General features: G+C 44.3%; 1 protein-coding gene across 2 annotated transcripts in view; it reads right to left on the bottom strand.

The window, feature by feature from the left end:
• The window catches only part of LOC123748154 (uncharacterized), a 188305-nt gene that overhangs the window by 57625 nt on the left and 103961 nt on the right, over positions 1-26719 (bottom strand). Inside the window, exons 6-9 of one of the 2 annotated variants that reach the window (XM_069311588.1) lie at positions 26164-26277; positions 22491-22747; positions 20177-20275; positions 5994-6077 (exon numbers count right to left, since the gene is read on the bottom strand). In XM_069311588.1, the coding sequence (XP_069167689.1) occupies positions 5994-6077; positions 20177-20275; positions 22491-22747; positions 26164-26277 (554 nt within the window). The remainder of the gene's footprint in view (positions 1-5993; positions 6078-20176; positions 20276-22490; positions 22748-26163; positions 26278-26719) is intronic. The other variant, XM_069311589.1, reaches the window with a different exon arrangement.

Below are 26719 nucleotides of genomic sequence, written 5' to 3'. Positions count from 1 at the left end.
TGTTTACCTCTCTTTACACATCTCCTTCTCGCTCCTTTTCTTCCCTGTCTCTGTTTCTGTCTATCTGTTTGTCTTTGTCTTTCTGTGTGTCTGCCTGTCAATCTGTCTGTGTGTCTTTCTGTCAATCTGACTGTGTGTCTTTCTGTCAATCTGTCTGCCTGTCAATCTTTCTGTGTGTTATTTTCTGTTTATCTCTCATATTCTGTTTGTCTCTGTCTCTCTTTGCCCTCGTCGACCCCCGTCTCTGTAAACCTGTCTCACTCTCTCAGGTCTTTCACATTCCATTTCTGTTTCTATCAGTTTATTTTTCATTCTGTCTCAGACTTTCTGTCTCTGAGTTTTCGCTGACTGTCTTTCTGTCTCTGCCTGTCTGTCGTTTATACAAATAAAGTAATAGTCTACCGTTGCTGTATGAATTGTATGTTTGTATGAATTGTATGAATTGCTGTATGTTGCTTCAGCTGGTGGCTGAAGCTTAGCGGTGCGAAATTTTCATAAAATATAATACTTAGCCATTTGAGGTGAGAAAGAGGCGGAGCCATTTCCTTGAGGGAGGATGATCGTCTGTTTTATGCTACTTCGGTCAAATTATGAATAGCATAAATTATGTTCATTTTCCGAGATCAATAAATAATGGTGTATATCTATATAAATAAAAATATAAATGATCGTTTGTTCAAAATCGCTAATCTCCGAAAGTTCTTCACCGATTGCTTAGAAATTTTGACACAACGTTCCATTCGCATTCGAGCGTGTTTTTATATTCATATTATATAGATGTCACGTCTGTGACAGATATAAAAACATGCTTTTTTGAAAAACTGTTTTTCATGAGAGCTTTTATGTGAAGGAAATCTGCGAAACCTCTTTATCGATTACTTTGAAATTTTGATACAACGTTCCATTCGAATATGTGCATGTTTTTATATACCTACTATATATATGCCACACCTGTGACAGGAAAAGCATGTTTTTTTTTTAAACCTCGCCATCTGATGCACGTAAATGCAACACACGCTACACTAAATATGTTACGATTCCTTTTCAATGTGCATTTTTCAATTGCATTGATAAATTGAATTTTCATAGATTTCAATTTATTTTCATTTTGATTTAATTCTTTTGTGTGACATTGCATTGGAATTGAGCAGCTTTGTTTACCATTCCGTTCATTTCGTTACATCATGTCTGTGACAGGTAAAAACATTCTTTTGAAAAAAAATGTGATTTTCATGTGGGTTTTCATGTGAGGGAAATCTCCAAAACCTCTTTACCGATTGCTTTGACAAGCACCATTTGTTGGAGGTAAGAGAAACACACGCTACACTAAATATGTTATGATTCCATTTCAATGTTTACGGTTGTATTGATAAATTAAATTTTCATAGATTTCAATTTATTTTCATTTTGATTTAATTATTTTGTGTGACATTGCATTGGAATTGAGATGTGTTGTTTATCATACCGTTGATTTCGTTATGTCACGTCTGTGACAGGTAAAAAACATGCTTCTTTGGAAAAACTGCATTTTTCATGTGAGTTTTCATGTGAGGGGAAATCTCCTAAACCTCTTTACCGATTGCTTTGAAATTTTGACACAACGTTGCGTTTGAATACCGTTGTGTTTTTATATACCTACTATATGCATGCCACACCTGTGATACGTAAAAAAATGCTTTCTTTGAAAAACAGTGCCATCTGTTGGACGTATGAGAAACACATGTTTTATTCTTCGAAAGTTCTTCACCAATTGCTTTTAAATTTTGACACAACGTTCCATTCGAATAAGCACGTGTTTTTTATACACACAATATAGATGACACACCTGTGACAGATAAAAACAAGATTTTTTTGAAAAACAAAACAATCCGATGGACGTAAAAGCAACACACTCAATACTTAATATGTTACGATTTCATTTCAATGTTTTCAAAATGCATTGAGAAATTGAATTTTCATAGATTTCGATTTTTTTTCATGTTGTTTTAATTATTTTGTGTGACACTGCGTTGGAATTAAGCTGTGTTGTTTAACATACCGTTTATTTTGTGAGTATAGTTTATTTTCGTTTATTTTTGCATAGATTTTCATTTCTTTTTTTAACTGTTCTTCTTAATTTTCAGTGATGGGAACATCCGATCATTTTATATTCTCATTTTTCTAATGGGAACATTACATCATTTGGGAATGCATCGGACAAGGGAGTGGGGATTGATGGGGAGGACGAGGGGTTGGGAGTGGGGCGGATGGTGGGGAGGACGAGGGGGTGGGGGAGGGGGGGTAATGGTGGGGAGGACGAGGGGGTGGGGGAGGGGCGGATGGTGGGGAGGACGAGGGGGTGGGGGAGGGGGGGGTATTGGTGGGGAGGACGAGGGGTGGGAGTGGGGCGCATGGTAGGGAGGACAGGGAGACAGGGAAGGGGTTGCTGTGGCTCATGCATTGCTGAGCTACAGCAACGCATGGCCGGGTACAATTAGATACTATATAAAAAATAATAAATTTTTAAATTTTTATTTAAAAAATATTGAGCTAGATGTAGTCAACGTGGAGGGCAGAATAGTCATGAAGGTCAGAATGTGACCCTAGCACGCTCTTTCTTAAATTCTGGCGACCCTGACTAGCCTTTTTTTCGTCACATACCTTAGTCCATTCCCCCTGCAAAGTTTTGTAAGGCTAACCCCAAGCCTGGCACTCAATCTTGGTTAAACAGACATTTTCTTACATAAAATAATAGTGATATTCTGTATAATAAACCATGATAACGACGTAAATTAGGTCCAGAAAGCCGCATGGAGACTGGTTCACTGTTCCTGAGTTATAAGCGGCTTTACCCTCCCCGAGTGGTCACCAGCCAATAGACAAGAACCACTCCAACTCAACGCTGAATCAACGTCACAAACGTTAATTCAACGTCGTACCAACGCCACTCTTGCGTACCGCGTCCACAGGGACGTGAGCACGGGGTCGTCCCTGCACCTCATACAACCGTGTATAAAAGCTTGAGGAATATCTTCCTCCCTTACGGGCTCACCATAGCCCGTGCTATTTGGAACTTTTGTTCCCAGTAGCTGAATCTAACACAAAAATAACATAATCCTACCTCAGCCGGAGGATATACCTAATGAGTGTCAAACTCGTGTCAAGTCCCACTCCCACAGCTTCAAGTTGCTTAATCTATCATAAAAGCTCTTTGACTTTCGTAAGAAAAAAATGGCTCTTGACCAAAGACACATTCAACAGTGACAACAAGAGCAGGAACCAGAAGACCCCAGCCACAACAAGAGCAGGAACCAGAAGACCCCAGCCACAACAAGAGCAGGAACCAGAAGACCCCAGCCACAACAAGAGCAGGAACCACAAGACCCCAGCCACAACAAGAGCAGGAACCAGAAGACCCCAGCTACAACAAGAGCAGGAACCAGAAGACCCCAGCTACAACAAGAGCAGGAAAGAGAACACCCCAGCTACAACAAGAGCAGGAACCAGAAGACCCCAGCCACAACAAGAGCAGGAACCAGAAGACCCCAGCCACAACAAGAGCAGGAACCAGAAGACCCCAGCCACAACAAGAGCAGGAACCACAAGACCCCAGCCACAACAAGAGCAGGAACCACAAGACCCCAGCTACAACAAGAGCAGGAACCAGAAGACCCCAGCCACAACAAGAGCAGGAACCACAAGACCCCAGCCACAACAAGAGCAGGAACCAGAAGACCCCAGCCACAACAAGAGCAGGAACCAGAAGACCCCAGCCACAACAAGAGCAGGAACCAGAAGACCCCAGCCACAACAAGAGCAGGAACCACAAGACCCCAGCCACAACAAGAGCAGGAACCAGAAGACCCCAGCCACAACAAGAGCAGGAACCAGAAGACCCCAGCCACAACAAGAGCAGGAACCAGAAGACCCCAGCCACAACAAGAGCAGGAACCACAAGACCCCAGCCACAACAAGAGCAGGAACCACAAGACCCCAGCCACAACAAGAGCAGGAACCAGAAGACCCCAGCCACAACAAGAGCAGGAACCAGAAGACCCCAGCCACAACAAGAGCAGGAACTAGAAGACCCCAGCCACAACAAGAGCAGGAACCAGAAGACCCCAGCCACAACAAGAGCAGGAACCAGAAGACCCCAGCCACAACAAGAGCAGGAACCAGAAGACCCCAGCCACAACAAGAGCAGGAACCAGAAGACCCCAGCTACAACAAGAGCAGGAACCAGAAGACCCCAGCCACAACAAGAGCAGGAACAACAAGACCCCAGCCACAACAAGAGCAGGAACAACAAGACCCCAGCTACAACAAGAGCAGGAACAACAAGACCCCAGCTACAACAAGAGCAGGAACAACAAGACCCCAGCTACAACAAGAGCAGGAACCAGAAGACCCCAGCTACAACAAGAGCAGGAACAACAAGACCCCAGCCACAACAAGAGCAGGAACAACAAGACCCCAGCCACAACAAGAGCAGGAACAACAAGACCCCAGCCACATCAAGAGCAGGAACCACAAGACCCCAGCCACAACAAGAGCAGGAAAGAGAACACCCCAGCTACGACAAGAGCAGGAAAGAGAACACCCCAGCTACAACAAGAGCAGGAAAGAGAACACCCCAGCCACAACAAGAGCAGGAAAGAGAACACCCCAGCCACAACAAGAGCAGGAAAGAGAACACCCCAGCTACAACAAGAGCAGGAAAGAGAACACCCCAGCCACAACAAGAGCAGGAAAGAGAACACCCCAGCCACAACAAGAGCAGGAAAGAGAACACCCCAGCTACAACAAGAGCAGGAAAGAGAACACCCCAGCTACAACAAGAGCAGGAAAGAGAACACCCCAGCCACAACAAGAGCAGGAAAGAGAACACCCCAGCTACAACAAGAGCAGGAAAGAGAACACCCCAGCTACAACAAGAGCAGGAAAGAGAACACCCCAGCCACAACAAGAGCAGGAAAGAGAACACCCCAGCCACAACAAGAGCAGGAAAGAGAACACCCCAGCTACAACAAGAGCAGGAAAGAGAACACCCCAGCTACAACAAGAGCAGGAAAGAGAACACCCCAGCCACAACAAGAGCAGGAAAGAGAACACGCCAGCCACAACAAGAGCAGGAAAGAGAACACGCCAGCTACAACAAGAGCAGGAAAGAGAACACCCCAGCTACAACAAGAGCAGGAAAGAGAACACCCCAGCCACAACAAGAGCAGGAAAGAGAACACCCCAGCCACAACAAGAGCAGGAACCACAAGACCCCAGCCACATCAAGAGCAGGAACCAGAAGACCCCAGCCACAACAAGAGCAGGAACCACAAGACCCCAGCCACAACAAGAGCAGGAACACGAGGACCTAAAACACACACCTTTTAAAATATCAAATTAAACTGTCAAAAACAAAAGAAGCGTGACATGACATGATTAGGAATGATTAGCACCTGGTCTCTAGGGAGCGACTGAGAAGATAAGGAATAGGTGGATAGAGTTGATAAGATGAATAGGTAGGGTTGGGTTAGGTTAGGTTAGGTTGCCCGGGTTTAGTAAGGTTACATTAAGTTAGATACGGTTATGCTTGATTAGGTCCATTTAGGTAAGGCATGGTTTGGTTAGGTTAGGTTAGGTAAGGCTAGGTTTGATTAGGCTAGGGTAGATAAGGCTAGGTATGGTTACGGTTTGGTTAGGTTAGATTTGACAAAGTGAGGCTCAGGTGCTTTAAAGTGCAAGTAAATCCAGGTAAGAACACACACACACACACACACACACACACACACACACACACACACACACACACACACACACACACACACACACACACACACACACACACACACACACAAACACACGTGTTTTCTATACCTGCTATATACTACACAAAACAATGATTGGCTAGTTACTATTAAGTGGCTAGTAAGTTTCTAGCGAGTGACTAGTGTGTTAGAGTGGCTACTAGACGCTAAGAGGTGCCCGTGCAAGGAAAGCACACCAGCTGTAGTTCTGACCTTTTATCATAGCTGGCAAATGTCCGTCCTCCTCCTCCCATATTCCTTGACTCCCGGATCTCGCGGCCCACGTAACCATTCATACTATGAAACAAAAGAAAAACAAAGCAAATATTAGCTACTCTCTTCCTCGTTATCAAATCAAGAACAAAATCCATATATGTTCTCTAGCTGAATGCTGCCTAATCGGTACGACCTGAAGACTTGCAGATACAGCAGGGGTGGAGCTTGTTTCTCAAGCTGGTGGGGCGTCCAACACACACACGCACACAGAGAGGCAAACGAAGCAACAGAAACCTGTTCACGAGTTCGTACTGGGTGTCCACCGTGTTAGGAACAGGAGGCGAGGTTCAAGGTGTCCGTCACGACCAAGACAGGGCTTAGGTTGACGACCAGAGGACTGCCAGGGTCATCAAGACGACGCTCTGGCTTACCTCTGGCCTTCAAGTGTACTGTCACCCAGGGTCAAGGACAACAGGAAACATCCCATGTATATTCCCTAAGAAGTGTCAGCTGACAGTGTACTTCTTGCCAATACTAAGTTACTCCCACGATAAAATGACAATAATATAGGAACCTCACCAACTCACATACATTTATTTATTTATTTATTTATTTATTTATTTATTTATTTATTTATTTATTTATTTATTTATTTATTTATTTATATACAAGAAGGTACATTGGGTTTGTGAGAATACATTGGATAGTACAGTAATTACATTCTTGTAAAGCCACTAGTACGCGCAGCGTTTCGGGCAGGTCCTTAATCTAGCAGATAATTTTAAGTAGGTAATTTCAATCAGGCGTAACCATCGCTTGGAATAATACAGTCACCCTCCACCCCATCCACCTTTCCAATATATTGCCTGGCAACTTGTTTTATAAGGGCAAAGTCATACTTTCAAGCAACTTTTTACCCAAATTACGTGTTCTTAATATTTTTCACAAAGAAATACGTCTCTCTGTATCTATTTATGAGGTCTAACAAGAGGACGATATACCTTAAGAATAACGTTAGATATCACTAATACATCTGGATATCATGTAATACATCTCTCTATCAGTTATCTGCATTATTTATAACATTTAATTATATATTTTAGCTAAAGTACCCAAATAATCATTATTTCTTGATCTTTCTCGATATCAAAATAGCCAATTTCATTGTTGTTCAGATGTTGTGAATGGCTCTCATCCCCCCCCCCCTAGTTGCATACAAATGACCAAAATATATAAAAATATCTCAGGAGTCACACAGGTTAGGTACCCATTATGATGCCGGAGTTACGGATGAGTTACCTAGGGCAAGAGTCACACAGGTGAGTTACCTTCATTACTCCTTTATCCTCAGGTAAACATGAGCCTCTTACTCTCAGACGCAGTTTAACATATTATCCTTACCGCCGCTTCTAGTAGATATTCTATATAGAGCATAAACTCATTCAGTCTGTGATATAGAGCCCCCAAGGCACCAGAGGTAGGCTGAATGTAATAGTTAGTTGCATAAGCTGGCAACAGGCAAGCTGCCAATGGCGTGGCTGGCTATGAGAAACATTCTCCCAGTCACGGCTCTGAGAAACATTCTCCCAGACACGGCTCTGAGAAACATTCTCCCAGACACGGCTATGAGAAACATTCTCCCAGACACGGCTATGAGAAACATTCTCCCAGTCACGGCTATGAGAAACATTCTCCCAGTCACGGCTCTGAGAAACATTCTCCCAGTCACGGCTCTGAGAAACATTTTCTCCGACACAATTTAGTGGACTGCTTACTGCTAACAACATTACTGGAAGACATGATCAGGACGAACACAGGAGTGTGTCTAAGTCATAATGGTGGCTGTGTCTAAGTCATAATGGTGGCTGTGTACACGTAATGGAGACTGTGTACACATAATGGATACGTGTACACATAATGGATACGTGTACACATAATGGATACATGTACACATAATAAATGCCGTATAAAGAGAGGAGAAGAAACTGTGAATTACTGCCACAGAGGCAAGAGAGTGCCATGCCCCGCGCTAAGTAAGCAGCTGGACATAAAAAGAGAATCTTCCAGTATGCTTAGAATAGAGGAACTCGCGCTTGAAGTTGAGTATTAGGGAGACTGGGAGGGTAAGTGGGAGAGAGATAGAGGGAGAGGGAGGGAGAGCTAGAAGGGGAGGGAGGGAGGGAGAGAGGTAGAGGGAGAGGCCAGCGTCTGAGGAGGGAGTGAGGGAGTGAGGGAGTAGCACAGTCTGGACCCACACGTTAAAGAGGACAGAACAGCACCGACTTGAACCTCTGATTAAATCCATGGCTGGAGTAAGGGAGTAGATGGAGCCGAGTAGTGTCTGGAGCAGTGTGTGTGTGTGGGGCCGAGTAGTGTCTGGAGCAGTGTGTGTGTGAGGCCGAGAGTAGTGTCTGGAGCAGTGTGTGGGGCCGAGTAGTGTCTGGAGCAGTGTGTGGGGCCGAGTAGTGTCTGGAGCAGTGTGTGGGGCCGAGTAGTGTCTGGAGCAGTGTGTGCGTGGCCGAGTAGTGAGTGGAGCAGTGTGTGGGACCGAGTAGTGTCTGGAGCAGTGTGTGGGGCCGAGTAGTATCTGGAGCAGTGTGTGTGTGTGTGGGGCCGAGTAGTGTCTGGAGCAGTGTGTGTGTGGGGCCGAGTAGTGTCTGGAGCAGTGTGTGGGGCCGAGTAGTGTCTGGAGCAGTGTGTGTGTGGGGGTCGAGTAGTGTCTGGAGCAGTGTGTGGGGCCGAGTAGTGTCAGGAGCAGTGTGTGGGGCCGAGTAGTGTCTGGAGCAGTGTGTGCGTGGCCGAGTAGTGAGTGGAGCAGTGTGTGGGGCCGAGTAGTATCTGGAGCAGTGTGTGTGTGTGTGGGGCCGAGTAGTGTCTGGAGCAGTGTGTGTGTGGGGCCGAGTAGTGTCTGGAGCAGTGTGTGTGTGGGGCCGAGTAGTGTCTGGAGCAGTGTGTGTGTGGGGCCGAGTAGTGTCTGGAGCAGTGTGTGTGTGGGGCCGAGTAGTGTCTGGAGCAGTGTGTGGGGCCTAGTAGTGTCTGGAGCAGTGTGTGTGTGGGGCCGAGTAGTGTCTGGAGCAGTGTGTGTGTGTGTGGCCGAGTAGTGTCTGGAGCAGTGTGTGTGTGTGTGGCCGAGTAGTGCCTAGAGACCGGGGTTCGAACCCCGGGACCGCCGGAAAAACAAATGGGAAGAGTTTCCTTCACCCTGATTTCCGTTTTACCTAACAGTAAATAGGTACCTGGGAGTTAGACAGGTGCTACGGGCTGCTTCCTCTGTGTGTGTGTGTGTGTGTGTGTGTGTGTGTGTGTGTGTGTGTGTGTGTGTGTGTGTGTGTGTGTGTGTGTGTGTGTGTGTGTGTGTGTACTCACCTAGTTGTACTCACTTAGTTGTGTTTGCGGTGGTTGAGCTCTGGCTCTTTGGTCCCGCCTCTCAACCGTCAATCAACATCCTGGTTGTGTGTGTGTGTGTGTGTGTGTGTGTGTGTGTGTGTGTGTGTTTACTAGTTGTGTTTACTAGTTGTGTTTTTACGGGGGTTGAGCTTTGCTCTTTCGGCCCGCCTCTCAACTGTCAATCAACTGTTTACTAACTACTATTTTTTTTTCCTCACACCACACACACACACACACCCCAGGAAGCAGCCCGTGACAGCTGACTAACTCCCAGGTACCTATTTACTGCTAGGTAACAGGGGCATTCAGGGTGAAAGAAACTTTGCCCATTTGTTTCTGCCTCGTGCGGGAATCGAACCCGCGCCACAGAATTACGAATCCTGCGCGCTATCCACCAGGCTACGAGGCCCCTCCAAAACTGTGTGTGTGTGTGTGTGTGTGTGTGTGTGTGTGTGTGTGTGTGTGTGTGTGTGTGTGTGTGTGTGTGTGTGTGTGTGTGTGTGTGTGTGTGTGTGTGTGTGTGTGTGTGTGTGTGTGTGTGTGTGTGTGAAAAATAGTTAGTGATTAGTAACATTTGATTGATTGACAGTTGAGAGGCGGGACTAAAGAGCAGAGCTTAACCCCCGCAAGCACACCAAGGAGAATACACACACACACACACACACACACACACACACACACACACACACACACACACACACACACACACACACACACACACACACATTCCTACACTCAATGCTGAAATTTAGTAATTAGTCTTCAGAAAAAAATTATGTTTCCTCTTAATTGTTTGGAGTAAAATATGATGGCAGACAGTCATTTTAAAAGCACTTCAGTCACCTTCTGTGGTTGATTGTTCAATAAATCACTGAACCAAATGTTTAACTGGTCTCTATCCCTGTCCACGGAGGACAGAAGGACATGTATATATGCCGGTAAAGATTTGTGAATGTGTGGCCACGTTTGTGGTAGACAAAAAACCCAAAAGCTCACAGATTTCAGTTTTAATCCCAGGAACGGTCCTCGGGTAATCCGGATTATCTGAGAAACAGCGACGTGATTCACACGTCTCAGTTCTTCCCAATGATGACGTTCGAGGGGCTCTTCCCTCCCTGTGTTGACATTTTCACACCTCGAAGACATCGACTCCTCGTATTTCATGATCTTATTTTTCCACTTCACGAATAATATTTTTCCTCGGGAGTCTTATCAAGATCACAGAGAGGTGACACTAAGCTCTTCTTATGTTTGGGTGCATCGGAGAAGGTGAGGAGTAATTATGATGATTAAGGGATTAATTGACAGAATAAAGGGTTAAATCTCTTTGATCATAGGATGGGGTCAGGGATTAGTTGACTGAATAAAGGATTGAGTGCTTTAGATCACAGGGTGGGGGCCAGATAAGGGTATTAGTGACAAAGTATCTTGTATATCAATGAGTTTATCTCCCCAAAAAGTATTTGCGATCAAATTGCCGAGGGAATGAAAGTGTCTTTACCCAGCAGCAACATAACAAGGGCTATTGCGATTTTAAAATTTCCTTTATTCCATTCTATTACTGCATATCTTTCACCTACTTCTGCGTCCAAACATCTCGAGGTTATCTCGAGATGATTTCGGGGCTTTAGTGTCCCCGCGGCCCGGTCCTCGACCAGGCCTCCACCCCCAAGAAGCAGCCCGTGACAGCTGACTAACACCCAGGTACCTATTTTACTGCTAGGTAACAGGAGCATAGGGTGAAAGAAACTCTGCCCATTGTTTCTCGCCGGCGCCTGGGATCGAACCCAGGACCACAGGATCACAAGTCCAGCGTGCTGTCCGCTCGGCTCCCGTCTCCATATTCATCTCCATATTCTCTCAATCTGTCTCATTTTTCTCTTGCCAATAATGTACATAACGCACACATTACTTAATTGTTGTGTGTGTACTCTGAGCTGCAGTGATCCTCTCGACCGAACTCGCTATGGACAAAAGTGTACACATTCTGCTATTCTTTGGAAATAAAAGTTCAGATAATGTGCCCTCTCATAAATTATTGAGCATCGGTCTTCGGTCCGTCTAATTACCACAAGCTACCACAAACTACACAAACTTCAGAAAGCTTCCTGGCAATACGTTAGTAATGAATAAATATGATATATTTACTCATTATAATGTTGGTGATGAATGTACAACACGAAAAAACATAATTTTAATCTGAAAAAGTATCTTTTTATAAAGAAATTAGACGAAAATAAAAAGCTGGTGACGCCAAATCAAGTCGACGATCCAAGCTTCGGTTAGGTTTGGTTAAGTTAGGTTAGGTTAGGTTAGGTTAGGTTAGGTTAGGTTAGGTTAGGATAGGTTAGGTTAGGTTAGGTTATGTCAGCCTAACTTAATATATCATATTTATTCATTACTAACGTATTGCCAGGAAGCTTTCTGAAGTTTGTGTAGTTTGTGGTAGCTTGTGGTAATTAGACGGACCCTCGGTCTTTGTAGGTTAAGTCGCTTGGTCTTTATTTGTACGCTTATAATTATGGAAAAGCGTACATATTCGACGCATGTCATATAATGACAGATCATACACAGCCGGGTATGCAACACTATAAGCCATTCCACCGGTGTGGGTGTTGCAGCTCTTTGTACAAACAACATCGCCTATGCTTATCTTCCATGTTATATTTCAACCCATTCTTCAGATTCATATTCAGATTCTTTATTTAGGCCAGGTACGTACATTTCAGATGAGTTACAAACATAATGTTGGATTTAAAGAAAAAGCTTCAGGAGGTCTCCTGAAGCTTGCATAGTACAAGGATTACCGTTCTAAGCAATTAGATAGTAGAACTTTGTACTATTCACTTTATAGAGTCGGAAAAAATGAAGCTAAAAAACATACTTAAATATTCCTAGGCCTAGAATCCTAGTATAGCACACATATGTACTATATTTGGCCTCAGATATCGTCTATTAGGCCTAGGAAGGTTAGGTTAGTTTAGTTTGTTTTTGCCACATAAGTAAAAAATAGTTTTCCGGTTGGTCCAACTCAATAGTGCCGATTTCTACTTTCTAATTGCGTTGTACGTCGGTATATATACTATGGTTCTCATCATTACCACAAGTACTACCAAAAGAGGAAGATGGACTGCATACTTAGGTCGAAATTTCTGATATGTAGTTATAGAAAAAGTTCACAGGAAGACTCGAGGGCTTGATCCGGTCCAATATGTCATCTTCCAGGATCACTCAACTCAGCAACAAGCACTCTATCCAATTGCTGGATCCCCCGACGCCTCAACGGCCACATCAGCTAATTCCAGAATCTCCGCCGTTTCAGGAGGTCTAACAATCACCTTCGAGGATCCTCAACACCTCAACGGGCTCTCTGTCCCTCTTCGGGCTCTTCAACTGCCTCTATATGGTGCTACAAAGTCTCTCAGCTTGGCGCCTTCTTTTGACAACTGCATACTTAACGCCTCGGCGGGGTCTTCGATCCCTTTCTGGATCGCCGAAGTCCTCAGTCGGGCTGCTCATTCCATTCCAGGATCTGCCAGCAGTCTCAAGTTATCTTATCTACCAGTTATCTCCGTTATCTTCCATGTTCCTTTAGCGCCTCAACGGACTCTCAGTCTACTTCATGGTTCTCTCAGCGGGACTTTCTGATCTCCATCGCCTAGCGTGATCTTCATGCGTCCCATCGTGCTCACCTGGCAACACTGTGTAACAGAAGCATTCCACCTAACACTATGTGACAGAAGCATTCCACCTAACACTATGTGACAGAAGCATTCCACCTAACACTATGTGACAGAAGCATTCCACCTAACACTATGTAACAGAAGCATTCCACCTAACACTATGTGACAGAAGCATTCCACTTAACACTATGTGACAGAAGCATTCCACTTAACACTATGTGACAGAAGCATTCCACCTAACACTATGTAACAGAAGCATTCCACCTAACACTATGTGACAGAAGCATTCCACTTAACACTATGTGACAGAAGCATTCCACTTAACACTATGTGACAGAAGCATTCCACCTAACACTATGTAACAGAAGCATTCCACTTAACACTATGTGACAGAAGCATTCCACCAAACACTATGTAACAGAAGCATTCCACTTAACACTATGTAACAGAAGCATTCCACTTAACACTATGTAACAGAAGCATTCCACCTAACACTATGTAACAGAAGCATTCCACCTAACACTATGTGACCGAAGCATTCCACTTAACACTATGTGACAGAAGCATTCCACTTAACACTATGTGACAGAAGCATTCCACTTAACACTATGTGACAGAAGCATTCCACCTAACACTATGTAACAGAAGCATTCCACTTAACACTATGTGACAGAAGCATTCCACCTAACACTATGTAACAGAAGCATTCCACTTAACACTATGTGACAGAAGCATTCCACCAAACACTATGTGACAGAAGCATTCCACCTAACACTATGTGACAGAAGCATTCCACCTAACACTATGTGACAGAAGCATTCCACCAGACACTAACAGCATCACACGACCAGTCACCAAGCAACAGCAGCATACCGGACACTAAGTAACAGACCATTGGGCACTAAACTTCCAATTTGGGGCAAATTTCATACAACCAACACAGTTCCGTACACTGAAGATCCGTGATACTCGCCAGGAAAAACAAACCACTGCACGAAAGGTCGATTCATCTGTACGAAAAGAGCTCTCTCTCTCTCTCTCTCTCTCTCTCTCTCTCTCTCTCTCTCTCTCTCTCTCTCTCTCTCTCTCTCTCTCTCTCTCTCTCTCTCTCTCTCTCTCTCTTTCTGTCTCTCTGTCTCTCTGTCTCTCTCTCTCTCTCTCTCTCTCTCTCTCTCTCTCTCTCTCTCTCTCTCTCTCTCTCTCTCTCTCTCTCTCTCTCTCTCTCTCTCTTGTTGTAATCCACAAGTTAGTAGGAATTATTAGCTAGAGGATCATTACTACAACACTTAACGAATGATGATTGAAAGTACATGTAAGTAGACAGACTATGGATCACATATCTAAGAAAGGTCAATGGATTAAGACCGAAGCTGTTTAGCCAAATGATTAATTCCTGGAAAGAGGAATTATTCTTCGTCAGGCTTCTAGGAACAAGATTACCTCTCTAGGGATAAGGTTAATCGGATTATACCTTCCTTGAGAGGTGGGGTGAAATGGTTGAGGTAGATGGCTGACTGGAGTCAGTCTGATTGTGGAAGTTGAACGAGCAAGTCCTTTTGGATCCCCGGTTGTGGCAGCAGCGAAGTGTAGCAGACAGCTATGCGCGAGTCTGTTGTGATCTTAGTGACCAAGTTAAGTCTGCAGTATGTGAGTATTGAATGTAAGACTAACCGGGTGTGGAGCGTTGTAGTAATCATTCCGTATTAGGGACTTAGGCGGAAGTTACGAGTGTGGGTGGTGATCGCGGAGGTCAAGTGGTCTATGGGTATTGGAAGTGTATTGACCTAATAGAGTATGTTAATTAATATAGTATTATTTGTCAGAGTCTATTCTTTGTAATTAAATGACAAAACCCGACGGCCTTTAAATACCTTCCGTATGTTCATTCATTGTGTTCCAGTACAAACCTAGTGGTACGCCTCAAGGGTCTGGTGTGTGTAGGAGTACACGGTGGTAGTAACCGTTGCTGAGGCAAGGTGTTATGTGTTGTGTATTCGCTGTGTTCGGAATGAACCGGGTTCAGCGTCACGACATATTTGGTGGCAGCGCAAACAGGTTTTGGAACACTTTGCGAGATGAAGGAAGTGTGGTTCTGGTTTAGTTGGTGAGGGAATGTTCGGGAAATGGTAGACGTCGGGTTGTGGTGAGAATGGTGGTTACTAGACGGAGGAAAGAAGGGTCAGGTGAGACCAGGCCAGAGGAGTTAGTTAATTAAAGGGACTAGGCCATTGTGGGGCACATGTGGGGTTTATTTCTTTCTTTCCAGATTCCCACAACGAGAGACGGCTAAGAGGCAAGTCTGGACCACTGAAGCATCGCGATCCAAAACAAGCGCAGTGTTCGTAGTGCGGATTATACAGTGTTGCGAGGTAAACTAGCGCGGGTGAACGTGGGCCATGTGCGGGCCAAGCGATGGGTGGGCCAAGCGAGCCGCACCTTGGAGCTTGTTTTATATCGTTGGTAAGGCGGAAATAGTGAGAAACCGTTGCTAAGGTGAAATTAATCGTGTAAACTACGTAATTTAAAGTTTAAATTTCATGTAACGTGTAAATCGAATATTTTAAGGATAATGAAATATTACCTAAAGTACTGTGCGAGTTCCGGCGTTGTCAGGTGTAGATACAGAAAATAGGCGCAGTGAATTATGGACGCCTTGGCATAGCGAGCGATGCGTAATGTGACGTCTGGGGTTCGCCGTCTACTGTACCCTGGAGAGGGCCATGGAGATTTTTTTGTGGGTGCAGGTAGCATTATGGAGAGTGTTACCGTGGGACACGGGGAGCGTGTCCCGTTGGTGGGGGTGTGTGGCGTCGGGTGTAGTGCATGGTTGTGTATTGGCGTTTGTACGCCGGGGTGTGTAGTGTAATGCATGTGGTGTGTAGTGTAATGCATGTGTAGTGGCTTATTAGACGCCAGCGTAATGCATAGTATTTACTGTAGTGAAATGTGCATGTTTTCACTGTGGATATTATGGATGTAGTATAGTGCATGACATTGTTGGCATTGTAGCGCCAAGGTGTAGCATGTGTAGCATAACTGGTTGTTGTAACACCGGGTGTATTGTAGACATTAGCGTTGAAGTATGTTAACGCAGGTGGTAGAGTGTGGCGGGTGGCCACTACACAAGATATTACACCTGACGACTGTGGGTCAGGTAATTAACGGATTACCAGAGAAAAGGGACAGTGTGTGTTGCGTTTGGTGACGTCTCGTGGTGTTTTGATGCGCTCTGGCGCAAGGCATATGCCTGTGGTGGTAATGGTGTTGTGTTGAGGGCGTTGGGGACGCCGTGTGTTGTGTTGAGGGCGTTGGGGACGCCGGGTGTTGTGTTGAGGGCGTTGGAGACGCCGTGTGTTGTGTTGAGGGCGTTGGGGACGCCGTGTGTTGTGTTGAGGGCGTTGGGGACGCCGTGTGTTGTGTTGAGGGCGTTGGGGACGCCGGGTGTTGTGTTGAGGGCGTTGGGACGCCGTGTGTTGTGTTGAGGGCGTTGGGGACGCCGTGTGTTGTGTTGAGGGCGTTGGGGACGCCGTGTGTTGTGTTGAGGGCGTTGGGGACGCCGGGTGTTGTGTTGAGGGCGTTGGGACGCCGTGTGTTGTGTTGAGGGCGTTGGGGACGCCGTGTGTTGTGTTGAGGGCGTTGGGGACGCCGTGTGTTGTGTTGAGGGCGTTGGGGACGCCGTGTGTTGTGTTGAGGGCGTTGGGGACGCCGTGTGTTGTGTTGAGGGCGTTGGGGACGCCGAGTGTTGATGGCGTTGGGGACGCCATTGGGTGGTGTAGTGTAGTGGCGTTTGGACGCCTGGTATGGAGTGTGGTGTTGTGGAGTATATAGTGGCGCAGGGGCGCCAGGTAGTGGTCGGTAAGGTGAGTATTAGCGTAGCAAGGTCGGTGCGTTAGGACGCAGGAAGTGGTTGTAGGGATGTGTGGCGTTATATTGAGGTCATCAGTGGTTGGGATGACCAGTGGTAATGGTATGTCGGAGTGGGTAAGTCTTATGGATAAGATGAAATGTGGATAATTGCAGGAGTTGGTGGCTGCAGTAGGCGAGTCAAGTCGATATCTCTAGCAAGACTCATAAAAGACTAATAAAAATTCATTATTTTCATTAAAATTTTCATTAATTAAGTCGGAGTGGGTAAGTCTTATGGATAAGATTATAAGGTAGAATTTCAAAATTTCAGGTGTTGGTGGTTGCAGTGGGCGAGCCAAGTAGATATACTAATTTCTCATTAATTAAGTTGTTACAGGAATCTCGCTAGAGGCGAGCCAGTGGCAGTATGATGTTTTAGTGACATAAGTGTGAAATTATTTTAATGAGGTATTTATTGTGATAATGTATGTGTATGTATATACTGTATATTACCTCATCGGCACCATTACTGAGTGTTAGGCTTGAGAAGGTCCCCCGGGATCATGTCACAGAGCTTCAGGTAGAGTAGAAGGGAAGCTATGAGGCTACACTCAGTAATTCTAGAGAAAAAAAAGGGGGAGGAAGTGAAGCCAACGTGACGTTATAGGCGAAATTCGCCCCCTGACATCAAAGCAGGGATAAGGGCCAGCTGCAATGGTTTTGCAGCTGCGCTCAGGCTATATACGGGGAGAGAGTAAGGAGCCGAGGGGGTTATGTGATAATGGGATTGAGCCAGGGGGCTCCGAGGGAATATTTTGCAGGTACAGCGGTCGGGAAGGTGTGAATACAGGTGGACACACTCTGGGCGGATGGGCCTAGACCAGAGAGCTATGAGGGATCTACAGCGTTCTGGGATTGGTGCCCTGGAACGAGACGTCAGCACAGACCCAAGGGAACATGACCCTGGGGTAGGAATCTCCGTTGCTCTGGAGGCCAGGATCACGTTAGCTCAGAGCAACGATGGGACATTGACAACATTCACCAGGCTGGACAGCCTGGGTTTTGTCTGGGTCATGGAGGATCTATGACCTAGCAACTATGGGACACGAAGACAATAGAAGTGATGCTGCCAATTGTGGAGGAGGCCAGTGAAACATTGTGTGATCATTGTAAGCCCTTATGTCAACAGTACAGGGCAAGATGTTAAATTATAATTACTAAGGATGAAGAACCTTAGATATATATGTGTTGTGTATATATTAATGACTAGTGTCATTTCTGTTTAAGTGCCAGCATTCTGGTCCATGTAATTTTATGGTTATGTTTGTATGTAATTATATGTCAGCAGTTTAGGTATATGTGCATTGTTGGAGATGGGAAAAATTATTACAGACTATTTTACCTGTGCTATGATGTGAATATAATGTATATGTTGGAGAAGTGTTGTGAGTCATGTCGGGGAAAATTTTAATTTATTTCATTGTGTGTATGATGAACTTATTGGATGATTTTTTAGTTGTACACATATGGTGGGTGCATCCTCCAGGTCCTTGCACTAATGGAACCATTGCAATGATGCATATGGGGACATATGCGTGTTTAAGGAGGGGAGTGGTGTTGTAATCCACAAGTTAGTAGGAATTATTAGCTAGAGGATCATTACTACAACACTTAACGAATGATGATTGAAAGTACATGTAAGTAGACAGACTATGGATCACATATCTAAGAAAGGTCAATGGATTAAGACCGAAGCTGTTTAGCCAAATGATTAATTCCTGGAAAGAGGAATTATTCTTCGTCAGGCTTCTAGGAACAAGATTACCTCTCTAGGGATAAGGTTAATCGGATTATACCTTCCTTGAGAGGTGGGGTGAAATGGTTGAGGTAGATGGCTGACTGGAGTCAGTCTGATTGTGGAAGTTGAACGAGCAAGTCCTTTTGGATCCCCGGTTGTGGCAGCAGCGAAGTGTAGCAGACAGCTATGCGCGAGTCTGTTGTGATCTTAGTGACCAAGTTAAGTCTGCAGTATGTGAGTATTGAATGTAAGACTAACCGGGTGTGGAGCGTTGTAGTAATCATTCCGTATTAGGGACTTAGGCGGAAGTTACGAGTGTGGGTGGTGATCGCGGAGGTCAAGTGGTCTATGGGTATTGGAAGTGTATTGACCTAATAGAGTATGTTAATTAATATAGTATTATTTGTCAGAGTCTATTCTTTGTAATTAAATGACAAAACCCGACGGCCTTTAAATACCTTCCGTATGTTCATTCATTGTGTTCCAGTACAAACCTAGTGGTACGCCTCAAGGGTCTGGTGTGTGTAGGAGTACACGGTGGTAGTAACCGTTGCTGAGGCAAAGTGTTATGTGTTGTGTATTCGCTGTGTTCGGAATGAACCGGGTTCAGCGTCACGACTCTCTCTCTCTCTCTCTCTCTCTCTCTCTCTCTCTCTCCCTCTCTCTCTCTCTCTCCCTCTCTCTCTCTCTCTCTCTCTCTCTCTCTCTCTCTCTCTCTCTCTCTCTCTCCCTCTCTCTCCCTCTCTCTCTCTCTCTCTCTCTCTCTCTCTCTCTCTCTCTCTCTCTCTCTCTCTCTCTCTCTCCCTCTCTCTCTCTCTCTCTCTCTCTCTCTCTCTCTCTCTCTCTCTCTCTCTCTCTCTCTCTCTCTCTCTCTCTCTCTCTCTCTCTCTCTCTCTCTCTCTCTCTCTCTCTCTCTCTCTCTCTCTCTCTCATCTGACATACTTGGGCTGCAGTCAGGTGTGTATAGATCATAATAACGCCATATTTGCCCTACTTACCTCCTTTGTCGTAATAAGAGTTTTATATTTTTCACAATAGTAATTTTGAACTTCAATAAGACAACTGACCTATCGCCTGTATAAACTAATGTTATCTGATTCCTCCGATTTCCTGATCTCTGGGCGAACACTGATTGGTCCCATCTCGAATCTGATATCCAAGTGCTTGCCCAAAAGTGCCTTCAGGAGACTTTCAGCCTTTACTACCTTGGCGTGACCTACATTAGGGCAAGGGACTAACCACAGGTGTCCCTTACAGTCAGGATACGACACTACCTTAGGGCGAAGGATTAACCACAAGCGCCCCTTCAAGTATATTTATTGAGAAAAGAGAGAAATACATCTCAAAGGGATAGAGTAGCTTAGGCTATTTCTACCCCCTCAAGCGCCCCTTACAGCCAGGATACGACCTACCTTAGGGCGAGGAATTAACCACAAGCGCCCCTACGGACCGACGAACGCCCCTACCTGTTCTTGTTAGTTGCTGTCATGTGTAGTCGGTGTTGAGAGCTCAGGTCCTGGTGTGAGCCCCTCAGGCTGCCTGGAGAACTGTTTATATCGCTGAATCTGCCAATTGAAAACATCAACCATGAAATTTGGCTGACCAGGACTCTACTGTCAATATCACAGAAGGTGTCTTTAGGCCTATCTCCATGGGGCGAGAGCACGTGTGCAACATTGCAATATTAAAAATATATGCAATACACGTGTTTTTCACCTTGTTACCATAGTTTTTCTCTAATTCTTTAATTTTCTTCTTGAGCGAAATATAAAATATAAAGATTTGTGCTGGAATAACAGATCTAACCCATTATGTCATATTCAGGACTTTAAGTTGTGCAACTCAGAACATATTTTTGCTATTTTAAGGTCTAGTCTAAAACGGAAATCAGAACAGAGAAATCACTTTGAGTAAAAAGGATGACTCGTGGTTTCATAAAGATATCGTATTGCAGAGTACACAACTTAAAGTGGCAAACCTCTACGGTAAGGATACACATACGCTCACAGTGACGGTGATTGAGGTATCATGAGATATTTCCTACGTTTGGAACATTACTCCTCGAACATTTCAAAAGGCATAAACACCTGATCTGAGGTCAAAGGGTTAAGTTGTTGTTGTTATAGCTTCAGCTACTAGGGAATAAAACTTCCTCGTGCCTTACGGGGATGTGGTGAGCTCCTAAGTTGATTAAGGGTAAAGGATTTCAAAGTCTTAAATGGTTTTCAATAGTATGATTATTTTGTAAACACACACACATTTAATGCGAGTTTGTAAATTAAAGTGTCTCGGTGTGTTTCAAAGAACCCAAATATGAAATTTAATATAATTAATGTATTCTTTAGTGATTTTGGTAATTTTAACAATTGGTAACACATTAGAATGTAACAAATTCCTCAAAATCCTATAAAATATTTTGCTTGAAAAAGTGTTAGTTTAAAAAACTCGCGAAGAAAGTTAATCTCAATATTAAAAACCTTGTAGTCGAAGCAAAATTTGAAAGCTCTATATCTTCAAGTTTTATTTGTATTTGCTTTGCATAGTTTAGAACAAAACTGAAATGCTGTAACCCAAGTCCCGGGAATGTTGGTTTAGGATAGACAGAAGTATATTGACCACCGACAAATGTTACTTTGTAACTAACCTCATTTTGATAAGTAAATATTACGTTCAAATATTTATAATTCACATAAGAAGCAAACATAGCCACATGCGAATGATCAATCAAAAGGAAAAACAAAATTAACGATAGAAAATGGACATAAAAGGACATCTATCCAAAGTTCCTTAAAATTACCCAGGAAAATGTTGACATAAGTTGGGCCAGGAGCTGAACCCATTGCTACCTCATCTTTATGTAAATATAGTTTACCATCAAATGAAAAAACGGTTTCTGAAGTTGCAACTTCCAACCTGTTTTCTATTCAAGCTAGAATTGCAAAATCTTTACTCAGACCATTTAAAGTCAACCGTGAAGTTACCCTAAGGGAGATTTTTGAAAGAGAGAGAGAGAAAAAAAAGCCTTTTCTATAAAATATTGGGACGAATTCTTAATAGTGTAATTATTTTTAGTAAAACGTGCTACAAGTGAGATCATAAATTGAGCTAATTTATTATTAAAATTGCTAGGAAGAGAAAAGATTATTATAATAAGAAGACCTTGTTCATGTATCTTACGAGGTCCATAAGATCCATAAATTTGCTTGGAACCATCTGCTCAGTACTGAGCGCCTTGGGCTCAGCACCACTGAGCTCTAAGACGTTACTCTCTTTTAAGGGTTCTTGAGGTTATCTTGAGGTGATTTCGGGGTTTTAGTGTCCCCGCGGCCCGGTCGTCGACCAGGCCTCCACCCCCAGGAAGCAGCCCGTGACAGCTGACTAACACCCAGGTACCTATTTTACTGCTAGGTAACAGGGGCATAGGGTGAAAGAAACTCAGCCCATTGTTTCTCGCCGGCGCCTGGGATCGAACCCAGAACCACAGGATCACAAGTCCAGTGTGCTGTCCGCTCGACCAACCGGCTCCGGTTCATGTGATGATTCGCCTTCATTTAATAGTTGCGAGTCTCTGGTCTCGTTCCTCGTGTCACGGAGTCATACTTGACACTCCCTCGGGTGACGATCCTACCTGCAACCCTGCTAGGTATTACTAGGTACGACATATATACACACGCGCACAAACACACATATACATACATATATATATATATATATATATATATATATATATATATATATATATATATATATATATATATATATTTATATTGTAATACTCACAAGTATTGTCTGTTGATGGAAGAAAACGGAGGTGGAGTGATGTCTCCGTCGGAGGCGTAGGGCTGCATGGCCTGGGCGGCCCCCGTGGACATGCCAGTGGCTCCACTGAGGCCACTGGTGCTGAGGCCCCCACTGAGACCACCACTGAGGCCCCCACTGAGGCCGCCCGCCAGCCCACCGCCCAGGCTGGAGTGGGAAGCTGTCATGTTGGGCTGCAAGCCGGCCAGCTGCTCCGCCCTCCGGTTCCTCTCCTCCTGCTGAAGGGTCAACACTAACTATTATAATTGTGTGTGTGGTGGGTTTAGTGGTGGTGTACACGGTGTTAGAGTCACAAGCCATTGTCGGGCAGAGGGGAAACCTGGATTTAAAGAGGTGACCCTTGGAGGGTGTGATGTGATCTGATGGATTAGAGTTGACTTAGCGAGGATGAACGTGGATTAGAGTTGACTTAGCGAGGATAAATGTGGATTAGAGTTGACTTAGCGAGGATAAATGTGGATTAGAGTTGACTTAGCGAAGATGAATGTGGATTAGAGTTGACTTAGCGAGGATAAATGTGGATTAGAGTTGACTTAGCGAGGATGAACGTGGATTAGAGTTGACTTAGCGAGGATGAACGTGGATTAGAGTTGACTTAGCGAGGATGAATGTGGATTAAAGTTGACATTGCGAGGATGTAGTGTTAAGGGTAGCGAGCCCTAGTGACAGCTGTAGGATCTTGACGACTAATGTGATCAACGATAATCATCACTCCAAGCCTCAAAAAAATTAGATGATGAAGAGGAAGGAAAAGAAGAGGAAAGAAAAAACATAAGGAAAAGAAGGAGGGAGGGGACTATGGGAACTATCAAGGGAAAGCGCCAAGCCATTACGACTGTATAGGACTTGTAAGGAGTCAGGATAAGGATTTGGGATGGGACGGAGGTAAGGAATGGTACCCAACCACTTGGACGGTCGGGGATTGAACGCTGACCTGCATAATGCGAGACCGTCACTCTACCGTCCAGCCCAGGAGAAAAAAAGCAATAAACAAAATCTTAAAAAAAATGGCACTTATTATATTTTTCTGGAAAGAACGTCAAGAATGCTGAGAAACCGCTAATGGCTTCCTAGTGTTGCAGATGACTGAGGGGGGGGGGGGTAATATGGGGCTGCGAGGATGGGGGATGGGGAATTAGTGGGGAGGTAAAGCATACTGGGGATTACCCCTCTCTAAGATAAATGTTAAGTTCAAGTTAATTTTTAACATTTATCTCTGAGGTGTCGGAAATATTACCCACTATATCAATATTTTATCTAAGAAATGTATTATTTCTAGATCATATCAAAATCATATCAGAATCACTACAGATTCATTATACCTCTGGATCCTACAAGACAATGTCACCTATGATCATGTACGACCATAGGGCCCATGGTTGCCTACGTGACTTTGTGCATGATTTCTCAAGGATCCAGAAGCTTTCCAGAAGGATTTCGTAATTAAAAAACTATTGGAACAATTGAATCGATTTCTGGTAGGGATTAAATCAAATCCTTAATAAGAATCAATAGTACTATCCAGTACTACTTATAATCTTTAAATCCTATATCTAATTATATTATAATCACATCTTATCTCAATCATATATCTAGACAGTAAAAATAATCATTCAATATTCATTGAACGCTACCTTCCCCAAAAAGAATAGAGGATCCAACTCGGGAGTAAGCAACCTGGCCCGAGGCCAGAACGCTTGTGTTTACAAAACAATGAACATGTGTGACAGTGCTAAGTGAACAATTTCAGCTTAGGACACCTTATTAAAATTATCTTTTATCACCAGTGATTACTCTCTAAAACTGGGGGAGTACCTGGACACTATATCAACAAGGAAAATCCTAGAACATTATCTAAATAAGAGTGTAGAGTGGAGCACACAAAGTGACACCATCTCCACCTCCACCATCATCGCCTATCATCCTACTGCAAACGCAATTAAGGACATAATCACGTAGCGAAGCTACCAGAACTATCTACAGCAGAGCTGTGATATAAAATATTGGGCCTAAACTCGACAAGAGAATTATCCAGTCTGGCACACTTGTCAGACAGGCACCCGGCATTCAGAGAAGTATATTGAATGTTAGTTAGTGTATTATTTGGCCAACTGTATGCTTGTATAACTTCAATATATCCAATAAGTCTGTCTGTCGGTTAAAGGGTGAGGCAACGCCTCATATTTCAGTAAGTTTATTATACTATAGAGTAGTGCCTGAATCTTCCAGGACCCTAGACACTTGTGAGGTTCACTGCCTCATAAGTGTCCCTTGTCTGAGAAGAGGTCCAGTCCAGCTGACTAAATCTCTTCAATATAAATTGAATATATCTATATCTATATATATATATATATATATATATATATATATATATATATATATATATATATATATATATATATATATATATATATATAGAGGTTTTAGTTATAATTTTTAATATACTTAATATTTTTAATATAAATTTAATCTTTAGTACTTAGTTAAAAGTACTTAGACCGCATTTAAGGTCATTTGATTGCATATTCATGTATATCACTTTTTCTACAATTTAAATTGTTGTGTTTATAGTAAATGAATACTGGCTGTTAATAGTTATAGTGCTAGGCTGGACTGTGTACATGTTTAAATCTCTGATTTAAGCAGAACCAGTGTTCAGTCATAGAACTGAATATATTAAAATCTTATCCTTGAATTAAAAATGCAAGCTGATGTGAGATAATTGCCTGCAGGTGGATTGTGGATCTTCAATCAACTTCTTCATTCACCCCCACCTGCCCCTTACAACCCACAGTCTGTCATTAGGAAAAGAGGAGCTAGGATTTACGACCCTAGCTAGAGAGTTTAGTTGAATTAATTTTGCATACAGTATTTTTTTTTATTTTTTAGTACAGTACAAGTCCCTAGTAGTTCTCCTCTCATATCGCAGTTTTCCCCACATGAGGAGTAATTTAGTGGGGAGTGTGGTGGTGGGTGATGGGGTGTGAGGTGGTGGGTGCTGGGGTGATGGAGTGTGAGGTGGTGGGTGCTGGGGTTATGGGGTGTGGGGTGATGGAGTGTGAGGTGGTGGGTGCTGGGGTTATGGGGTGTGAGGTGGTGGGTGCTGGAATGATGGAGTGTGAGGTGGTGGATGCTGGGGTGATGGAGTGTGAGGTGATGGGTGCTGGAGTGTGAGGTGGTGGGTGCTGGGGTGTGAGGTGAAGGGTGATGAGGGTGTGAGGTGATGGGTGCTGGGGTGTGAGGTGGTGGGTGCTGGGGTATGAGGTGAAGGGTGATGAGGGTGTGAGGTGATGGGTACTGAGGTGATGGGGTGTGAGGTGGGGAGGGGTGATTGTAATGGCCCTTAATGGGGAGCTAATTATTGCCTCAAAACCAGTAATTAAACGCCCACAATATCATTATTGATTGGTTGGGAGAGTTTGGCTCGCTCAAGCTGCATAGTTAAGCCAAGAGGAGCCGGCCTTAGGTACCTGGTATAGGAGGAGGAGAAACAGGAGGAGGAGGAGGAGGAGGAAAAGGAGAAGGAGGAGGAAGAGGAGGAGGAGGATGAGGAGGAGGAGGAGAAGGAGGAGGGGGAGGAGGAGGAGGATGAGGAGGAGAGGCAGTGTTCCCAGACGTGCGACACCAGACTTACCGCGTAACAGTGGCAACACATGATGTCGGTAACAGCCTTACGGAGGCCCTTGTGGAGTGCCAGGAACAGCGCCGGGTTGACGAAGGCGTGGACGTAGGCCACATGCAAGGTCACCTGCGGACACCGGTGGAGGTCACGGGTCATGGATACGTGGCACCGGAGGCTTACACTTTAATACACAATTGTATTAAAGTACAATAATAAATAATTCAATAATTCACAATTGTATTATTCATTGGGTCCGTGAGTCAATGTGGGTTTTTCCCTCGTCTCGTTGCTATAGAGTATTGACTCTACTGTTTATTTCTTCTTGTTATTGTGTAGTCATGCATGATGTTCTAGCTGAGGGTGGATGTACTCACCTAGTTGTGGTTGCGGGGGTTGAGCTCTGGCTCTTTGGTCCCGCTACTCAACTGGTGTACAGATTCCTGAGCCTACTGCATGGGCTCTGTCATATCTGCATTTAAAACTGTGTATGAAATCTGCCTTCACCACATCACTGGTCAACGCATTTCATCTGTGTGCGTGTGTGTGTGTGTGTGTGTGTGTGTGTGTG

The sequence above is a fragment of the Procambarus clarkii genome, chromosome 70, assembly GCF_040958095.1.
Source record: "Procambarus clarkii isolate CNS0578487 chromosome 70, FALCON_Pclarkii_2.0, whole genome shotgun sequence".
NCBI classification, from domain to species: domain Eukaryota; kingdom Metazoa; phylum Arthropoda; class Malacostraca; order Decapoda; family Cambaridae; genus Procambarus; species Procambarus clarkii.
This window is presented reverse-complemented; position numbering and strand designations above follow the sequence as displayed.